The sequence below is a fragment of the Protopterus annectens genome, chromosome 4.part0 (genome assembly GCF_019279795.1).
Source record: "Protopterus annectens isolate FY-2018-M chromosome 4.part0, PAN1.0, whole genome shotgun sequence".
Classification (NCBI taxonomy): domain Eukaryota; kingdom Metazoa; phylum Chordata; order Ceratodontiformes; family Protopteridae; genus Protopterus; species Protopterus annectens.
The window spans coordinates 699,668,445-699,688,523 of record NC_056733.1 but is presented as its reverse complement, the minus strand read 5'-3'; the positions used below and the strand labels follow the sequence as shown (position 1 = coordinate 699,688,523).

Genomic DNA, 20,079 nt, shown 5'->3' with positions numbered 1-20,079 from the left:
AGGACAGTGCTAAAGCTGGAGCTGTCTCGATGTACAATAACAAGCACACCTCTAGGCTGGTTAAATAGGATAACGTGTTGGATTCTTTCCACGTGCAGATCTAGCTATCGGTCAATATTTCCCAAGAGCTCACAGTACATACTTAGACCTACTGGAAACACTTACTATCTAACCAAACACCCTACTCATGTGGGACTTTAATTATCGTTCTACAGAAAGGGAATTTGACACATCCTCAAATCTGCAAGCACACAGATTCCTGGACTTTTTAAATACAAACACCCTTGAATAGTTAGTGCATATACCCACTGAAGGTTCCAACATACTGTACAATGCACTCACAAATAGGGGAGAACGATGTACCCCCCTCCATGTCACATCCGCCCTGGTAAGGACTGACTGTAAAGTTGTCTCCTTCGAAATCAAAATCAACTCAGCAACTCCAATAAACCCAGTAACAATTAGGAACTATTCAAAGGCAAACTATCTTTTATTAAGTGATAATTTCAGTGCCCCCAAACCCAAAGAATATGGTAGCCTATGCAGAATTGTTCCCAGAAACCCTGCACAACCACATCAATGGCTGTGTAGAGGCTGTTAACTTACCAGAAGCAAGTCCAAAATTAACTCCAAAACCAAAATGCCCTATTGGCATCCCAAATTAAACAGGATATACAGCGAAAGACACAAATCATGTCTAAAATCAGGAACTGTGACTCCCATAAAGGTAAGAACTCTCGCATCAGGCTAACCAGTCAATTAAGGGGGGTAATTAAGTCCAATAAAGCCAATTTTGAGATTAAGATAGCCTCCCAGGCAAAAGGCCATCATAAGGCCATTTGTCAGCTATATCAGAAACCTCAAAGGCAGCACACAGTAGTGTGTTGATCTGGTGGTTAATAGTGTCACATTCACTGAACCAGGTGATCTAACAAATCTGCTGGCTGACAACTTTATCCCCCACTCACCCCCATCTGCCCCCCCCCCCCCAAGAAACAACCTCAAACATAACTGCCCCCAACTAAAATTCCACAAAGAGGCCGGTCAACAATGGAATTCCTCAGAGCTCAGTACTGGGCCTCCTTCTCTCCATCTATCTAACAGACAGATGACTGATGCCACAGTCACGGCTTAAAATTAATGTCAAGAAATGCATTGCAGTACCTTTTGGGAAGTCAGCCTCCCCAGGAAACTATGTCATTGAGTAACACTCAGTCACCATCTACCTTCACAGTACAGAGCATATAGTCACTACTGACCTCAATACTGCAGGAGATCTGGCACAAGAGCCTACTCCCAAATGTTTCCAGTGAGAATTTTGTCATTGTACAATAGCCTGCGGTCACTACATCCGACCCTGATACTGCAGAAGCTCTGCCACAATGGCCAGTTCTCAAACACCATATTCTCCCTTCTTCACTCACTCCCTTACTTACACAAATTTCTCTTCCTAGCTTTCTCTCTAAATTTACCATAAGCCTATGTTTCTCTCACTTCATATTGCAATTCCTGTTTGTATTATCTAACTTTCCTATTAATTTTTTCAATAAATGAGCTAAAATTTCTCTAAACATTAAATCATGGTCATATAACTTGTACCTACACTTAATCAATGTTTTCCTTTTTTTATCTAATTTGGTATAATTACTTAAACTATATTGTTTTTCTTTATTATTTTTAAAGATTGTAAAATTATTGTTCTTAAAATGTTTTGTAATACTTTGGAGCTTCTCTCCCCAGGCCTCAACTGAAAATGGACTCTTACCCAGTCAGCCTGTCATGATAATCAAGCAATAAATAAGTAAATAAAACACTATTAAGAGTTGATGCACTACTCAGGGAGCTGGGAACTCATGTAAATAGTACCCTAGCCTTTGATCAACATGCATCCAAGGTATTAATCTTGTGCAGTTCTGACATTACTGACTCAACGTTCTCTTCTTTCATGATGTCCATGTTCTTGTTAGTCACAAGATTCTTGTTATTAGTTTCAGAACTTTCAGCGTTAGCTCAAGATTCAACCTGACTGCATGGCCACTCCAAGCTACTCAAATCAACCATTTTTTTTTTTGCAATATTTTTCTCGTATAAGAAGAATTAATAAACTACAACACTAAAGCTTTAGTGAAGTTTCAGTCCTGCAGCATTAAAATTATTTCCTTAAGCAATCCTCACGTTCCCGTCTCTTGACAAAAAAGTCTTCAAAATATGAATTTTTAAACTATATCAGAAAATATTCTGTCATATACTGTGATGAAATCGTACAAGAAATTCAATGCGTTTTTTGATGCAGGTGTTAAAGGAAACTTGTCTATATCGATGTAATGATGTTTCTTTATTAAGTATGGGATGTACATAAACCTCTGAACATATTCAGTCTCTGAAGACTATATAAAAACAATTGCAGTTTTGAACTTTTCTTTTTTCTTTGAAACTCTTAATGAAAGCCTCTATCCTTTTTGATGAGTGTCACGGTATTTTTTGCATCCACTCAAGCTACCACAGACCCACACACAGAATTGTGGTTTGATACTTCAAGCAAAAGATAGCACCTTAGGAGTGCAGCTACCCTTATGCAGTTAATATTAGAACATAACCCAACCATCTCATTTCGGAATATCTCACTAGCATCAATGGAAAGTGTGCTACCTGCAGAGTCACTTACTCTTCATACTCTGTGAATGGGATTATGTTTTGTACAGACAATTTGCACTGCATATAATCAGATGCAAGTAGAACAGCAGCAGCAGTTAGCCATACTGTCTCAGACAGCCTGGTTGACTGCTTTGGTTCTTGGCCAAGTGCCTTCTGTATGGAGTTTGCACATGCTCCCTATTGTCTTCATAGGTTCTTGTTACGGGCATGCCAACACACTAACAGGAAATCCTCCAAACTGCAAGTGGGGGTATGGGGGTATATGTGTATCCTACAATGGACTGGTATCCTCCCTCCAGGAGTAATGCCCTGCCTTAAGTTCAATGTATGCAAACACAGCCTTCAGATCTTCCTAAAGAGGACAAAGGTATTGCAAGAAGGATGAATAATCAGACATGTTAGATGTAAAAATGTACAGGAACTATACATCTTATTTTGTAATTTCTTAATTCTGTGAAATTTCTCAAGCTAATCTCAGATTTTTTATTTGTCTCCAGCTTGGGTAATTGGTGAAGAGGGAATAGTCAATCAACCTGGGAAAGAAATGAAAATAAATAAGCCTCACTCTCCTTGATTACTTTTGTTTTCAGTTAAAATTTTGTTTTGTCCACCCACTGGATGTTTTCTCCTCTCTTGGCCTCTAAAGGTGTACATAATGAAGCACGTCTTTCAGATTAAACATCAAAAAATGCACACACAGCTTTCACTGTTAAAAATGAACACATAGAAGCAGGATTCACTAAAAAGCATTTTTTTTTACAAAGTACATTTTTTAAATTCTAATCACCACTGACTTCTGGCTCCTACCAATGCTCCATCCACATCCAACAGGCCACCTCATCTGGGAGACATTGTGATTGCATCCCTTTATCAAGTGGGTCCTCTCTTTCCAAAGAAGAAAGTCTCATGGCTACCAACTAAGGAACTACCCAAAACCGGGAAAAAAAGGGGGAGCTCAGGGCCATTTCATGGTGGCCAACTGTATTTATTTGCAATAATCCTACCCTCTATTTCCTTGGTAACATATACATAGCTGGGTATACATTTGGTGTTGTGAGGGAGTTCTTTCTCCACCTACATGATAATGAGACCCCCCCCCCTTTGCCCTGCCTACCACTTATACTGCCTGACACTACTATCAGTAGCTCCCAATCTCTACAGAACATGTGGCATGGACACCTCCTTCAGCATATCCCCTACAATCAAGACAGTAGGCTCTACCTCATTCCTCCTCTACCCTTTAGCACCAGGGCTAATAATTAAAACAGGTCATCAGGGTCACAGTCAGGGCTTTATACCTTTGCACCACAGATCCAAACAGTACTGAGCAGGATGTTCTTGGCTACTGATACATTTGGGGCAAGTTAACACATCAAGCCTGCATTCAGTCTTGTGGTGGTCAGCAGCTGAAATTCTGAAGAGTCCAATTAATGTTGTTACAGGTGATGCAGATGCTAAATGCTAACATTAATAGAGAGAATAAGAAGTAATGTACTCACCATAGCGTTCCATCTGAGTAGGTAAACGTCATTTGTCAGCAACCTATGGGTATCGGATCCATATCGGTTCCGAGCCGGTAGCTTCAAACAGCTAAGATCCGAGTTCCAAGCTCCTCCCCTTTTACCCATAACCCCCTGCTACCGCTTCCTGACCTCAGATCGAGTTTGCTCATAAGCAGAAAGATATAGAACCAAAGAACCACCTCCGAACTGCAACCTAAAGACAATCCGCCAAAACAAGCAGTATTGCTTTGAGTATCCATATGGATTGGGGGAAGGAGGGCGGTTGCTGACAAATGAAGTTTACCTAGTAAGATGGAACGTTATGCTGAGTATATAACTTCTTAATCTGAAGTAGTTAACTTCATTTGTGCATCAACCTATGGGACACAGTCCCCAGCTACCTAATTTTTGGGAGGTCCTCATGGAAGGATGTTCCGGAGCACTGCAGAGCCGAAGGATGCTCTCCCTCTAGAGACAATATCCAATTTGTAATGGTTTATGAATGTATTAGGTGAAGCCCAAGTGGCTGCTAAACAAATGTCATCCAACGACACCCTAGATCGAAAAGCAGCAGAGGTAGAGATTGATAGAGTAGAATGGGCATGGACATCTTGAGGTTCAGACCGGCACGAAGTCTCATAAGCCAGAAGAATACATTGTGAAATCCATCTGGACAAGTTGACTTTTGATACAGGTTTTCCCAAAGTGGGTTTAGCAAAAGATACAAAAAGCTGGTCTGATTTCCTGTGATCAGCTCTCCTGTGCAAATAAAACCTCAGTTGCCTATGTACTTCTAGGGAATGTAGCTTGTATTCACCTTTATTCTGGTAATTTGGAAAGAATACTGGTAAATTAATACATTGGTTGATATTGGACTCCGAAGCAATTTTGGGCAGAAAAGAGGGATTGGTCCTGAGTGAAACTCTATCTTTGTGAAATATTAAGTACGGTGGCCTGGCACAGAGGGCTTGAAGTTCCGAAACCCTTCTGGCCGAAGTGATGGCAACAAGAAAAACTGTCTTCCAAGATAAGTATTTCAGATCCACTGAAGTTGCAGGCTCAAAAGGAGGAGCTGTCAGAGACTGAAAAACAAGGGTTAAGTCCCAAGGAGGGACTGCATGCTTAACTGGAGGCCTCAAAAGGAAAGTGCCTTTTAGGAAGGTCTTACATAATTTAGACGAAGTCAAAGGGCCGGGATCACTCCCGACATGATAGTGAGAGATTGCAGCCAGCTGGACCTTGACCGTAGAAGAACTAGCACCTTGGTCAAATAAGCCTGATAGAAAATCTAACACCGCTGGCAGCGGAGCTGTAAAGGGATCTAAGTTTTGACGCTCCGCCCAAATAGAAAAACGCTTCCATTTGCTATTATAAATTCTTCTCGTAGACGGCTTGTGCGCGGCTACTAGTATAGCCTTGACAGGGGACGAGATACCGGGAGTCCTAGCTATCAGTGGAACTGGATCAACCAAGCTGTTAACTTGAGGTTGTCCAGGTTCGGAATTGACAGGCCTGATGGGTGAGAGATCAGATCCGGGATGGGATCTAGAATCCATGGGGGATTCACTAGATGAGTCCACAGAAAAGGGAACCAAGGTTGACGAGGCCAGAATGGGGCAATGAGGATTACTCTGCTCCCCAACCGTTGGGCTTTCTGTAAGAACTTTAGCATCAGGGGAAGAGGAGGGTAAGCATAAAGTAGACCGGGTGGCCAAACATGCACCAGAGCGTCTCTGGGGAATTCCCTGGGTGGGGGAATTAGAGCAAAGTAGTCGCTGCACTTTGCGTTCGAAGGCGAGGCGAAAAGATCGCAGCGAGGTTGACCCCACTTGGAGAAGATTAACTTCGCTATTCTGGGGTTTAGAGACCACTCGTACGGTGAGAGAATGGTTCGACTCAGCCTGTCTGCCAAGATGTTGGACCGGCCCGGAATGTGCGTCGCTATGAGAAAGCGGTTGTTGGATATCGCCCATTCCCACACTCTCATGGCCTCCCGACAAAGTGGATAGGACCTGTTTCCCCCTTGTTTGTTGATATACCAGACAACTGACATATTGTCTGTTTGAATCGCAATTGTCCCCAAGGGAAGAAGGCTGTGAAGTGCTTGCAATGCCAAAAGCACCACTCTCATCTCTAGGACACTAATATGGGTCTCCGAATGGTTCCACGTGCCTTGAACGGTCCTGCCCATGCAGTGCCCCCCCACCCAAGGCGAGAGGCGTCCGTGGTCACCGTGGCTACGGGATAGGACATAGAGAAGGGGTGCCCTTTCTGGAGGTCTGGGGACTGGAGCCACCATAAGAGGGCTTTCCTGAAGACCCTGCTGAGGGGAACGGGGAAGCCCATGGGATGCAGCAGGAGGGACCATTGGACTTGCAAGGTCCATTGAAGAACTCTCATATTCAAGCGCGCCAAGGGGAGAAGGTTGATAGTTGCCGCCATAGAGCCTAACGCCCTCAGGACCAATTCTGCAGAGGGAGCTGGGGATTGAAGAAGGGCCAATATGTGGAGTCTGAGAGGTCGAAGCCCGTCTGGAGTCAAGAAGGCTAGAAGCTGGTTTGTGTTTAATCTGGCTCCAATAAAATCTAGGATTTGGGTTGGAAGAAGGGAAGATTTTTTGATGGTGATCGTGATCCCCAGCCGGAGAGCTAAATGGAGAAAGTAGTCTCTGGCTGCGCATAGTAGATGCCTGGTGGGGGCGGTCAAGAGCCAGTCGTCCAGGTACGGAAAGACCTGAATTCCCTGGAGTCTTAGGTGGACCGCTACAACTGTCAAGACTTTGGTGAACACCCTGGGGGCTGTGGTGAGACCAAAGGGGAGGACCCTGAACTGGTAATGGCTGGCTCCCAGCCAGAAGCGGAGAAACCTCCTGGAGCGTCCGTCCATCAAAATGTGGTAGTATGCATCCTTGAGGTCTATGGAGCACATCCAGTCATTCTCCTGTAGAATTGGGAGAATGGATTGGAGAGTGACCAGCCAGAACTTTTCTTTGGCTACTGACAGGTTTAGGAAGGACAGGTCGAGGCCTGGTCTTAAGTCCTCCGTCTTTTTTGGCACCAAGAAGAACCTGAAGTAAAAGCCTGATCCGGACTGCTCTGGGGGGACGTGCTGGATTGCTCTTTTTTCTAGCAGCTGGAGGATTTCCTCGGCTGCCGCCTCCCTTTGATTGGGTGGGATATCGGGGAGTGGAGGGGGGATAGAGAAAAGGTATCTTGTAGCCTCTGGATATGATCTGAAGCACACAGCGATCTGTTGTAATGGACTCCCAAGCTGCTAGGTGCCTCGAGAAACGCCCCCTGACTGCCTCCAGAGTGGAGCAGTCGGGTAACCCCTCAGGGTTGTTGCGTGGGCCGATCAGAGAAAGGTTCTCTGGACCCGAAGTTCTTCGGACCCCCTCTGCCTCTAGGACGGTGCCCACTCTGTCCTCCTCTGCCTCTAAAGGACGAGGGGTCGGAGCGAAACGGGATTGTTGAGACTTCCTGAACCACATCTTCTTCTGTCCCTTTTAGGTTCCTCGAGAAGGACCTCTGGGGAGCAGAGAAGCAGACGTCTTCCCGTCTTTCTCGCTCTGGACCAATGTGTCACGTACGGTCTTGCCAAAATGGGCAGAACCATCAAACGGGGCATTTGCGAATGACGCCTTGAAGGGTTCCGCAAAATCACAGTGACGGAGCCACGCCTGTCGCCGTAGGACGATGCCCGCTCCGCTGGCTCTAGCGGCTCCTTCCGTGGCATGGGATAGTAACCGTATAGAGGTATTAGAGATAGATTTGAGAGTGGCCATTCGGGTTGAGAACACTTTCTTATCCTCCACCGACATGGACTCTGGAGGCGACCCAGCGTATTCCTTAATGACATCCTGCTGGAGTCGTATCACGTGTGCCACATAATTCAGCGACCTCACAGAGAAGGTGGCTGAAGCGAACACCCGCTTCCCCAGACGGTCCATCATCCGAGACTCCTTGTCTGGAGGATGGACCGAGGAACTCTCCTAGGCCAGTTCCCTTTTGGTGGTGGCCGCCACCAACATGGCATCTACCGGGGCTCCCTTGCTCCAACATGACTTATCCGAAGGGGGGCTGAGGATTTTGTCAGGCCTCTTTGGGATGGGCTCCACAGTGTCCGGTTCCTTCCATGCCCTGGTAGTAATCAGGTCTACCAGGGGGTCGGTGGGAGGGGACACCCAAGAGGTAGATGGGCCTGCGTCAAACGTCTCCAGAAACACATTCTCGTCAGAGGAAGGTTTTGGGGCTGACCACCCCCCTCTGAGCCGAAGCATTTCCATGATGTCTCCGAAGAAGACGTCTTCAGGGGGTGACCTTGGGGAACCTTCCCCTTCCTCCAAGTCTGTGGCCTCTGTCAAGGACTCAGGTGAGTCCAAGTGCCTCCTTTTGCACTTGCGTTTGTGAGGGACCTCCTCGGGGGGGCTGTCCGAGGAGGCCTCACCAACTACATCCTGTTCCGGCAAGGGAACAATCTGGGACGTTTGTGCAGGCTGTCCCTGGGACCAGGTGATGGAAGGTATACCCCCGTCTGAGAGGGAGTGCAGGGTGGAGCCGTAGCCAAAGCTGGGGGCCAAAGCTGGGGGCCTGGAGTCCCTCGACAATACCCTCTCCACAACGTTGAATGCTGAAGGAGAGCTGCTCCCTATCGGATAAGAGAGCAGGCCCTCCCTCGGATCCGACGTGCGGATCGGGGCCGGCGCCGAGGCGGTCAGATCTGTAGGGCCAGCATGCTCCGACCGCGACGGAGCCAAAGTCATGCTGACACCTCCGGATCCGAATCTCAGCTCTCGGCTCCGAGAGCTCGGATCCGAAGAAAAGGGACCCAACAGACTCGAGGGCACCATCGGAGTCGAAGTACCGGAGACTACTGGCGCCGATGCTCCCCCGGCTCCAACGCTACCCGGCTCTGACCCCGATAGTGGGTCGGAGAAGGAGCGATTGGGGTGAAAAAGGGGGTCGAGCTCCCCCCCCCAGAGGGGGGGGGAGGCAGGAGCTCTCCCATCTGCATCTGGGCCTGGAGGAACCTATACATCATCCGGTCCAAATCTGTGTCAGAGATGCTACGGGTAGACCTCGACGAGGCCACCAAGGTGGGCTGGGAATGCCGCCTCGATGACCTCGAAGGCAACCGGGTCTCCTCCTCCTCTGGCTCCGGCGAGAAACTAGGAGAACGGAGCCGGGAAGGAGAAAATCCAGAAGCCATAGGAGGAGAAGCTCACTTAGATGGCAGAGCCGAGGAAGAGGTCTCGGCTTGCCTCTTGTGATGCTTCCGCTTCTCCTTCCTAGCTTCCCTCTCCTCTTGGCCAAGGGTGGGAGGGTGAGTCCCGGCCAGAGGGAGAGAAGGTGGCGCTGCCGAAGCCTCGACAGAAGCCACAGAGGGGCCGGAGGACGAAGCCGAGTCCGGGGGCAACAGTCCCTCCAGGATCAGCTTCGACCTCCTGTCCCTGATGGCCCTGGGGTTGAATGCTGCACAAATGGAGCAGCTCGAAGTGAGATGTTCAACCCCAAGGCAAATAACGCACCGAGTGTGGACATCCGCTGGGGACAGCTTATGGCCACACTCGGAACATTTGGAAAAGAAAGATTTGGGTGCCTCAGACATTTTCTTATCCCATGCACTAGGCCCCAAAACATGGACACACCTTAACACACACACGGGGAGGGAATACACTAACTGTGACTAACAAAAACAGTTGTAAGCTAAGCTAACTATGTAGACACACTCACACAACAATATTTTAACAAAATATGAAAAAAAGAAAGATTTTCCTCACAAAACTCCTATGCTACGCCTGGAAGCTCGTTTCAAAGCTGCTGTTGAGAACCGCAGCAAACGAGATCTGGGGTCAGGAAAGGATAGCAGGGGGTTATGGGTAAAGGGGAGGAGCTTGGAGCTCGGATCTTAGCTGTCTGAAGCTGCCGGCTCGGATCCGATATGGATCCGATACCCATAGGTTGATGCACAAATGAAGTTAACTACTTCAGATTGAATCTACAATGTGACCTTGTCTAGTTCTAGAATCTTTCAGCTGTTGGCTTTAATTCATTATGCCTGTACTCCATCTTAGGTGCGATGGAGAATACCAGATGCTGAACAGTAGTAGAGTCTGACTGCTGTGCACGTACTGATGGACCACTGCATGGGATACTAAGTACAGTCAGCAAGAGGCAGAGAAATAACCAAGCTTAAAGTGACCTTTTAATGACGCACATTGCCTAATGACAGCCAGATGCTTCTGTACTAAAGCCAACTTCTATTTTCTAACTTTTTGTAGATAGCATCTAATTAAGTCCCACGAGAACAGCACTCCTTTTCTAACTAATTCACTGCTGCTTAAAAAGATAATCACTTGAATTACAGTGTCAGAATAATTGTTAAAAATATCAAACAACTGTTTCTTACCAATATATAAAATTAATGTAACTTGTGTTCATCTCCTCCTTGCCTTATACTTTTTCTTTTCTGGAAAGATGAGCTTTTTATCTACACAATTTCAGAGACGGGGACCAGGTAATAAATTCACAACTTCAACTGTTAATCCTTCTATTTGGTTGCAAATTTTAGAGTAGGCAGGGTCATTGGTTTATGCTATTAAGGGCTGAATGTAGTACGGAGGTTTTACTACAACAACTAGCAATAAGTGTGGTAAGGGCTGCAAACAGTGCATGCAGATTTATCAGTTGACAGGGACAAGCAACAGACTATAAAGCCAAGTGAGAAAATGTAACAGAAGGGACTGCTTCTCAGCAGCAAAATGAACGGCAAAAGCCACATGACTGAATCAGTCAGAATACTCCTGTATAACTAAACTCCTCACATACTTGACCAGTTACTTGCATATGGTCAAGTTACTGCTATTAAAAATTATTCTTCAAATGCAAGTATTTAGCAGGTTATATTACAAAAAAAAGAATGAATAAAAGTTAAGGACACTTTGAAAAGAGCAGAAGACACGAAGCACTGCATTGTTTACTAGATGTCTCCCAATATACTGGACTATCTCTTGTTAAAGAGACAGAAATGAAAACTATTTTAGGCAGTCTTCATATGGGAATATTCATGATCAAAACAAACAGCAGTCTGTAATCAAACTGGTTTGCCTATTCCATCATTCATGCATCAGGGGTCTGAAATATCCCATCCTTCATTATATGTCTGTTAAATTTCCAACTCGCTCTTTTTGCTTATCTGAATGAATGACATAGCAAAATAAATACCAGGCCATCTTTCCTTTCTGGAACTTTCTACTTTAACATATACAGCCCTATTAATCATCAGTGCATGTAGCTTCCACAGTTACAAATACAGTTCAGTCTTGCTACTACAGTTTTTAATTTATAGGACACTTCTGTGTTCTCACATCTAGTGAATATAAAACACCTTTTTATGTGGTTAATGAACAGTGTCAGACATTAAATTCGCTGCACCAAATGAGATGCTCAAACACATCATGAATGCTAGCACACGTTCAATGTTTAACTAGCTCAGCTAATAAACTCAGGCCTGAGGCTACAAACAAATGAAGCCTACATGAGAGAAAGATCAGGTTTAGTGACATTATAGCCATTTGGCAAGAAGTATGTTTTCTTAAAGGACAGGCTCTGGAAGCTGTTGGAAAACATGTCATAACAAACTACAACCAGCAAGGTAAATGTGGCAGGGTGCATCAAAACTGGGGATCCAGGAGTTCCTACAATAAGAGACATGCCAGAAAAAAGCTGGACCCCTGCATGCACAGCTCCTTTTGTACTACAATACAGACTGCCTAATCCACTGCACTCAAAACAGAAGCAGTGTCCTCTGCTGTCTAATGAGAAAGGTGGGCATTTGGTTCTGTACTAGGCATAAATCTATCATTTATTAAGGAAAACTGTTTAACAAATGTGTTAACACTGTCATATCTTGATGGCAATGGTATACACTTCCTTAGTCAGTAACATGAATGACCAGAGATAATATCAAGCCATTTTACCATAGTAACCTGCCTTAAAACTGCTCACTTTACTGTGCTTTAACATACAAGAAACAGTTTTACACCACCTGTCAGTGATTAAGCTTTCTCTGAAATGCAGCAACTTTGGAGACAGAATAAAATCTGGAGAGTGAAGAGGACTTGCCTGTCATGTTGAAAGTGCATGGGGGACTGCCACTAATAAGAGTCCCCCCACTTGCACTAGACAATGCCTGCCTGCCTTGTACTAGTACTTATAATGGCTGATGCATGGTTCAGGCAAGTCTTGTGTTAACTGCACTATTTTCAGTCCCTCAAAGAAGAAACCATACAACAACAAGAATACAGTGCAAATAAAGAACAGTAAACACTATGAGCACACAGACAAATATGTAAGTTAAGAACAGAATATACGACTTCACAGAAAAGATAATGCAGAAAGGTCCCACTACTACTGGAAGAGTAAATAACTTGCGCAACTGCACAGTCTTTCAGGAAGGGTTCTTACAAAGTCTCTCAGTACTTCTGTCAGAGAGAGGTCTGTGTACAATACTCTGGCTTTGACAATCCCAGGCGGCAGAGATGTCTTACACCCCTGCCCTTCACACCACTGTCCACATACTCATTTTTTCATCCAATGTCATTCACAGGATTCATATCATAAAACATTTGAATCCAGCAAATCAGAAACTACTAAAATCGACCCCCCCCCCAAAATGAAAAAAAATATTTTGGAAGACAGCAAGTCTCCTCTCTTACTTGAATGTATCTAACTTAGCAATAGCACAGCTGTGAAAGAAAAAATAGTACTTATAAACATGCTCTGGACAAAAAAAAAAAAATATCTATAAAATAAATGTCACATCAACATCCTCCAAATGGAAAAAACTACCTAACCACAAGGAAGAAAACTACCTAACCACACAAAAAGAAAACATTCAAGTTGCACGTCAACAAACACATAAGCACAACTTTAAACTGTCACTTAACGTGAGTGATTCAGTAATGATGGATCCAATCCAAGGACAAATGTGTGTTTGTCAGATACTTTACTGTGTTGCACTGAATTTCTTAATCATCATCAGGGCATTCTTTTACCAACGTGCCCTCACTGAAATTCCTAAAATGATGCATTAAGTGTATAAAGTGTGGTAATGAAATATGGATAAAAGGGTATTACATTGCAGCGTGCACTCATAACAAAGCGGAGTCTTGTTTTCAGGCAAACTGCTGATCTTACAAATGTCTTTTGTTACTATAATGACACCACTAATGAACTGCATCTTTCAGATTACATTCTCAGCACTGGCTCAAAAGAACAAAATTTTCTGAACCATAAATACAAATTTTACTCTATAAAGCAAGATGAAATATACACAATAAATACTAGAATATTTGCATTCTTCCAGCATGCCAAATTGGAGTAAAAATATTAGAAAAACAATACACAGCTTACATCATGAGCAAATGTATATGGCATTATCCACGTGACAGGCTGCCCGAAAACTTCTGCTTGGTAATAAATGCCTTTTATTGACAGGAAAACCTAGAAGACAAAAAGAGGCACCATGAACAGAAGAAAAAAAAAAAATCACAATTTTTACTTTACTTGTTAACCAGGTAAGTGAGCTGGTGTGAAGACCCTAAGACCACAGGTGATTACAACACACAAAAACGGTGCTAGTACAGAAGGATATACCTAGATACACACAGATTCTAAGTACTCATGTTGTTGTGTCTTTCGGCTTTTCCCAGTTAGGGGTCACCACAGCGGAACTCCGGTCCGCTAATGATTGGCAGTAGATTTTCACGAACACCGAGGTGCCAGCTCGACATCCAACCTTCAACAAAGGCACACCCATTTACGCATGTCTTTCGAACGCCCACCCAACCATGGGGAGGACATGCAGACTCCACACAGAAGGCACTCCCTGCACTCCAGCCGAGAATCGAACGGGAGAACCTCTTGCTGTGAGGCAAAAATGCGCTACCGCTGCACCACCACGGAATACTAAGTACTTATACTTACTGATAAAGAAATTACAGCGGTGTAACATCTTACCATAACAGCAGACGGCCTACTTGTCATTGCTGCAGTATTCCTTACTCTAGGAATACACTGACAAGGGCAGCAATACTTCTGTCAACGTGTACCTTATGGTCTGGATGCAGGACATAAGTGACATACAAGCACAAAACCCTCAGAACTGAAATGCCCTAAAAGAACAGGGTAGCAAATGAGGAAAAAAAGGAACATTGTATATGCACAGCCAGAAAAAAGTCCCCACAGCCAAAGGAAAGGAAAATATCCAATAGGGAAAAGGAGGAGTGAATACTGCAACAGAGACAAACAGGACATCTGTTGTACAAGAACTTATATAGCAGTAGTGCTATGCCCTTCGTAAGTCACTGTTGCAGTATTCCTTACTATAGGGAGAGTACTAAAGCTACTGTAAAGAAAGGGAAGAGAAAGAAGGAAAGTACAGTTTTGTACCTACCATAAATGTAGATGTTCGAGGATTCCCTTGCTGCAGTCCTGACTATTGGGTATAGTCCGCGTCCCAGTCGGCCCGAATACCAGAGTATAAGGCTGACGTCGGTCATGGCGCTTAGACTGACGTCAGTACGTCAGGGTACTAATGCGCATGACCGGCGTCATTTCCTCAGTCTTTTCTTGCCCCAGATGTCAGAAGACCCAAAAAGACAAGTCCCAAAACAACCTGCACCAAAAGACATGTACAATATATACAGCAATATATACAAAAAATATAAGCATGTAAACTCACCTACACAACCACCCTGAAACACAGAGGGGAAGGAGGGAGGGTAAATTGGACTGCAGCAAGGGAATCCTCGAACATCTACATTTATGGTAGGTACAAAACTGTACTATGTTCTTCGTCTTCCCTTGCTGCAGTCCTGACTATTGGGTAGAATCCCAAAGCAGAGGTAAGGGAGGCTGGCAAATTATAAAGTAGCAGGAGCTGACAACACGCCTTGTAAAACAGCTGTGGCAAAACCCGCCCTAGTCTTAGAGTATATAGGCAGGTGATAATGCCTAGAGAAAGTATGCACTGAACTCCAAGTAGCTGCTTCCAGAATATCCTTAGTTGCCACCCCTTAGAAATGCTGTTGAAGTGGCAGTAGCCCTAGTGGAATGAGGCCTAATCCCAGCTGGAACCTCTTTGCCATGATGGGAATAACAAAATGCAATGCAAAAGCCAATCCACCTAGAAATAGTTTGTTTTGACACAGGCTTGCCCTGTGAACTCAAAGCAAAAGAAACAAGTAACTGCTGAGACTGCCTAAAATCTTTAGTCCTGCTCAAATAATAACGCAATTGCCTGTGTACATCTAAAGTGTGCAAAATCTTTTCCCCTTTATTTTGAGGATCTGCAAAAAACGTAGGCAAATGAATAGTTTGGTTTAAAGCCACACTAGAAACCACTTTAGGCATAAAGGAAGGATTAGTACGTAATGAAACCCTGTCCTTATGGAAAACCAAAAAGGGCTCTACTGCCATAAGGGCCTGCAACTCAGACACCCTTCTTGCAGAAGTAATAGCCAACAGAAAGGCAGTCTTCCATGACAAATATTTCAATTCAGCAGTAGCTGCAGGCTCAAAAGGTTGTAGAGTAAGTTTTTCCAACACAAAATTGAGATCCCAAGCAGGAGTAGGAGCTCTACGTGGGGGTCTTATATTCTTTGCCCCTCTAAGAAACTGCTTGAACAAAGGATGCGAAAACAAAGGTGGGTCACAATCATAGTGAGCTGAAATTGCTGCAGCATGAATCTTTATGGAAGAGAAGGACAAACCTTTGTCCAATAATTCAGTAAGATATTGAAGAGCCACACTCAAATTAGGCTCTGAAATCTCCAAATTCTTTGCTGTACTCCAAAATAAAAATCTCTTCCATTTTTCTCGTACACTCTCCTAGTACTAGGCCTTCTAGCTTCCATAATCACATTTAAAACTTGTTGAGGAAGCTGAGACCTGCTGTGCTTCAACACAGAATATGCCAAGCTGTGAGATGAAGAGATTGAAGCTTGACATTGAGCAGATGACCGTCCTTCTGAGATAACAGATGAGGAATCAGAGGTAAAGGCCATGGAGGCTTCTTTACAAGACTCCTTAGAAGTGGGTACCAGTGTTGCGAGGCCAATCTGGAGCTATCAAAATCATCCTTGGCCTGTCTTGTCTGACCTTTAATAATACCTTTGGAAGAAGAGGCAGAGGTGGAAAGGCATAGACATGAAGGTTTTTCCAACTGAAAGACAGAGCATCCACTTTCCAAGCTGTGCGATGAAACCCCTTTGTGCAATACTTTGGCAGCTGGTGGTTTAGTGGAGAAGCGAACAGATCTATGTCTGGAGTTCCCCATGACACTGTCAATTTCTGAAATACATGAAGATCCAGTTTCCACTCGTGGGGATCCATGATTTGTCTGCTTAATACATCTGCTAGGAGTTCTGTGCTCCTGGCAGAAACCTTGCCTGAAGAGTCAGTTGCAGGCTTAACGCAGTCTCCCATAAAATCATTGCTTGCCTGCATAGAGGATAAGAATGTGTTCCCCTTGCTTGTTGATGTACCACATGACAGTTGTGTTGTCTGTTAGAATCAACACCTGCCCTGGAAGAAGTAACTCTTTGAACGCCATCAATGCAAACTGGACTGCTAACATCTCCTTCATGTTGATATGTAGATGCTGTAGTCTGGCAGGCCACTTGTCTTGTATCCACTTTCCATTTAAATGAGCTCCCCAAGCAGTGTCCGAGGCATCTGTCGTTAAAATCTGACTCGCCTCTGGCGGGTCACAGAGAGTCCCTTGTTTAGGTGACATTCCTGAGCCCACCACAAGAATTCCTTTTGAAGGCAAGGTATTATGTGAATGACAGTGTCGAAATCTTGGCAGTGCTGTGTCCATACATTTTGAGATACCATTGCAGCTTCCTCATATGCAGTTTGGCATTGGGAAGCACCAGAATACAAGATGCCATGAACCCTAATGCTTGAAGGACTGTCCTTGCAGTCAGCACGGACTGATGAGATAGTTGATGGAAGTAAAGTGACAGACTCTTTTGTTTGTCCGGGGTTAAAAAGGCCATCTGGGCTGCTGTATTCAGTCTCACACCCAGAAAGCACATGTCCTGAGAGGGTACTAGACTGGACTTTATTTCGTTCACAGAATACCCTAGGCATCTTAGCACTGCTATGACATATTCTAGATGCTGTAGAAGGTCTTCCTTTTCTTGAGCCAGAATCAGGCAGTCGTCCAAGTAAGGATAGATTTGAATGCCTTGAAGCCTGAAGTAAGCTATCACTGGAGCCAGAACCTTTGTGAAAACTCTGGGCGCAGTAGATAAGCCAAAGGGCAATGCAGAGAACTGATAATGAAAATCTCCAGTTCGAAATCGTAGATACTTTCTGCAACTTAGCCTTATAGGCACATGAAGGTAGGCTTCCTTGAGATCCAAAGTTACCATCCAGTGATCCTTGCCCAGCAGAGGTAACAGTTGCTGTAACGTCAACATCTTGAACTTGGGAATGTCCAGATAAGTGTTGAGGATAGATAAATCCAAAATTGGTCTCCACGTGTTCCCCTTCTTTGGGACTAGGAACAGGCGAGAATAAAATCCGAAGCCCCTTTCTGATACAGGGACTGGCTGAATGGCCCCTATCTGGAGTAACTGAGAAACTTGCTTGTGAGCCTCTTTTCTTTGTGGAGGAGGAACATCTGGCATGCCTTTGAAAGGGGGCATTGTGTGGAAATAAAATCTGTAACCGTGATGAATGATATCCAGCACCCATCTGTCTTGAGTGATTAAATCCCAATTTTCTTTGAAAAGAGACAATCTTCCTCCCAAAGGAGCTGCCAGACGAGTCCACTGGCAGCTGAAAAGGCAGGTCATTGGTTCTGCTTACGAAAGGACTGACCCCTGCCCTCACCAGAAGTCTGAGCAGGTGAACTGTCTGATCTAGGCCTAAACGAACCTTGAGCCCTGCCCCTACCACGTCTAGACCTACCCCTAGACTGGGAACCATAAGCAGGATATGTCCACCCCTTAGCAGGCCAATTTCTACTAAACTTGGAGGCTGCACCTGCAAAAATCTTTAACAGTCTGCATAGACTTAGCTTTGTCCTCCATTTTCTTTAAAACTGCTTCCACAGGCGGTCCAAACAACACATCAGACTGTAAAGGAGCATCCAAAATCCTGGTCTTAACATGCTCAGCTAAATTCTGATCCTTCAACCAGGCATGCCTGCGAAGAACAGAACTAGTAGCAGCCACCCTCGAGGAGGCCTGAACAGCATCAAAACCACACTGCAAAGAATGCTTACCCACTTGTTCAGACACATGAACCAAATCCAGCAATTCTTTACACTCAATACCTTCCGCCAAAGCATCCACCTTAGATTTCAATTGTGAAAGGAGATAATTCTGATATTTCAGCATATGAAACTGACAATTCAACGCCTCATGGCTAGAGTGGAAGAAGTATATACTTTCTTACCCCACCTATCCAAAGCCCTTGCCTCTTTATCAGAGGGTACAGGATTTTTAACCACAGAAGCTTTAACACCTTTAGGCCCCTGAGAAACAGTTTCTGGGTCCGCCCTGGGACTCTTAAACAAATACTTATGAGCTTGGGCACCCTATAATACCTATCAGGCTTAACAGGAGCAGGAGGCAAGGAGTCAGGGTTCAGGAAGCCTCTGCAAAAACATCCTCCACCACATTCAACACAGGAGGAATAGCTAATGGCCTATGCTGGGGTAAAACAAGAATTCCCTAAGCCTTTTCCTGGAATCAGAGTAATCCTGGCCTTCCCATTTAAAGTGCTCCCTCATGGAGTGAAGAGTCTCTGAAAATGAAAAATCCTCAGGAGGAGAAGCTGTAGGAGTGGAATCATCCACATCAGAATCAGAATAAGCAGGAAACTCTTGCAAGTCTTCCACAGAAGACTCTGAAGCCTGTGAACACTGTTCAAAACTATCAAACTCCTGTTCCACCCTAGGCCTCTTATCAGGCGGGGGCATAGAACCTCTAATCAGAGTAATCAAATCTTCTGCCATTTTAAGCATATGTTTCTTAGGCACAGAGCCCGAAATGCTAGGAGAAGCCGCCACAGAAGCTGAACTTGGCCTACCTCTAAAAGAAGCCTTAGCAACAGAAGGAGAGGCCCTAACTACCTTGGGAAGAGAGGGATGAACAGTTACCTGAGAAGCCCCTCAGCCTGGCCTACCTCCTGAGAGGGCACATCCTGTAACAGTAAAGTATCAGCCTGAGACTCCATAGAGACTCCTGGCAAAACCTCTGGCTCCCCTGAGCCTTCTAAAGGACCGGCGTCCGGGACTGCGGTTCCTCACCCTAGGCTTCACTGTTTTGTCCTTGCGCTTCTTAGATGAAGCGGGCCGGAGCATCCGGCGGCATATTATAATTGCAACGCTTCCCAAACACTAACCTAGCACAATCAAGCCTCCTCTTAATAGTGCTTGTTAAATCTAGCACAAGAGCGGCAACCAACAACGCCGTGCTCAGGCCCTAAACAAGGTATACACAAAGTATGATAATCCCTATGCGGTATCTGCTTCCCACAAGAAATACAGTTATTCACTTTTTCTGACATCCGGTTAAATACTGAGGCAAGAAAAACCAAAATGTTCTAACGGGTTACTTAGCCAACTCTGTTTCGGTCTGAAACTCCGGTTTCGGAAAATCTCAGAACGCCAACCTGCACTCGCAAAATTGCTTCTGCATCGGACCATGCGGCAAAAAAGACTGAGGAAATGACGTCGGTCATGCGCATTAGTACCCTGACGTACTGACGTCAGTCTAAGGCGCCATGACCGGCGTCAGCCTTATACTCTGGTATTCGGGCCGACTGGGACGCGGACTATACCCAATAGTCAGGACTGCAGCAAGGGAAGACGAAGAACATCTGAGAAGCCCTCCAAATACATG

The 20,079-nt window shown here is 44.9% G+C and overlaps 1 protein-coding gene across 1 annotated transcript in view; it reads right to left on the bottom strand.

The window, feature by feature from the left end:
* PES1 (pescadillo ribosomal biogenesis factor 1) overlaps positions 1-20,079 on the bottom strand; it is a 773,399-nt gene that overhangs the window by 322,032 nt on the left and 431,288 nt on the right. Inside the window, exon 6 of the mRNA XM_044068668.1 lies at positions 13,571-13,660. Within this exon, the coding sequence (XP_043924603.1) occupies positions 13,571-13,660 (90 nt within the window). The remainder of the gene's footprint in view (positions 1-13,570; positions 13,661-20,079) is intronic.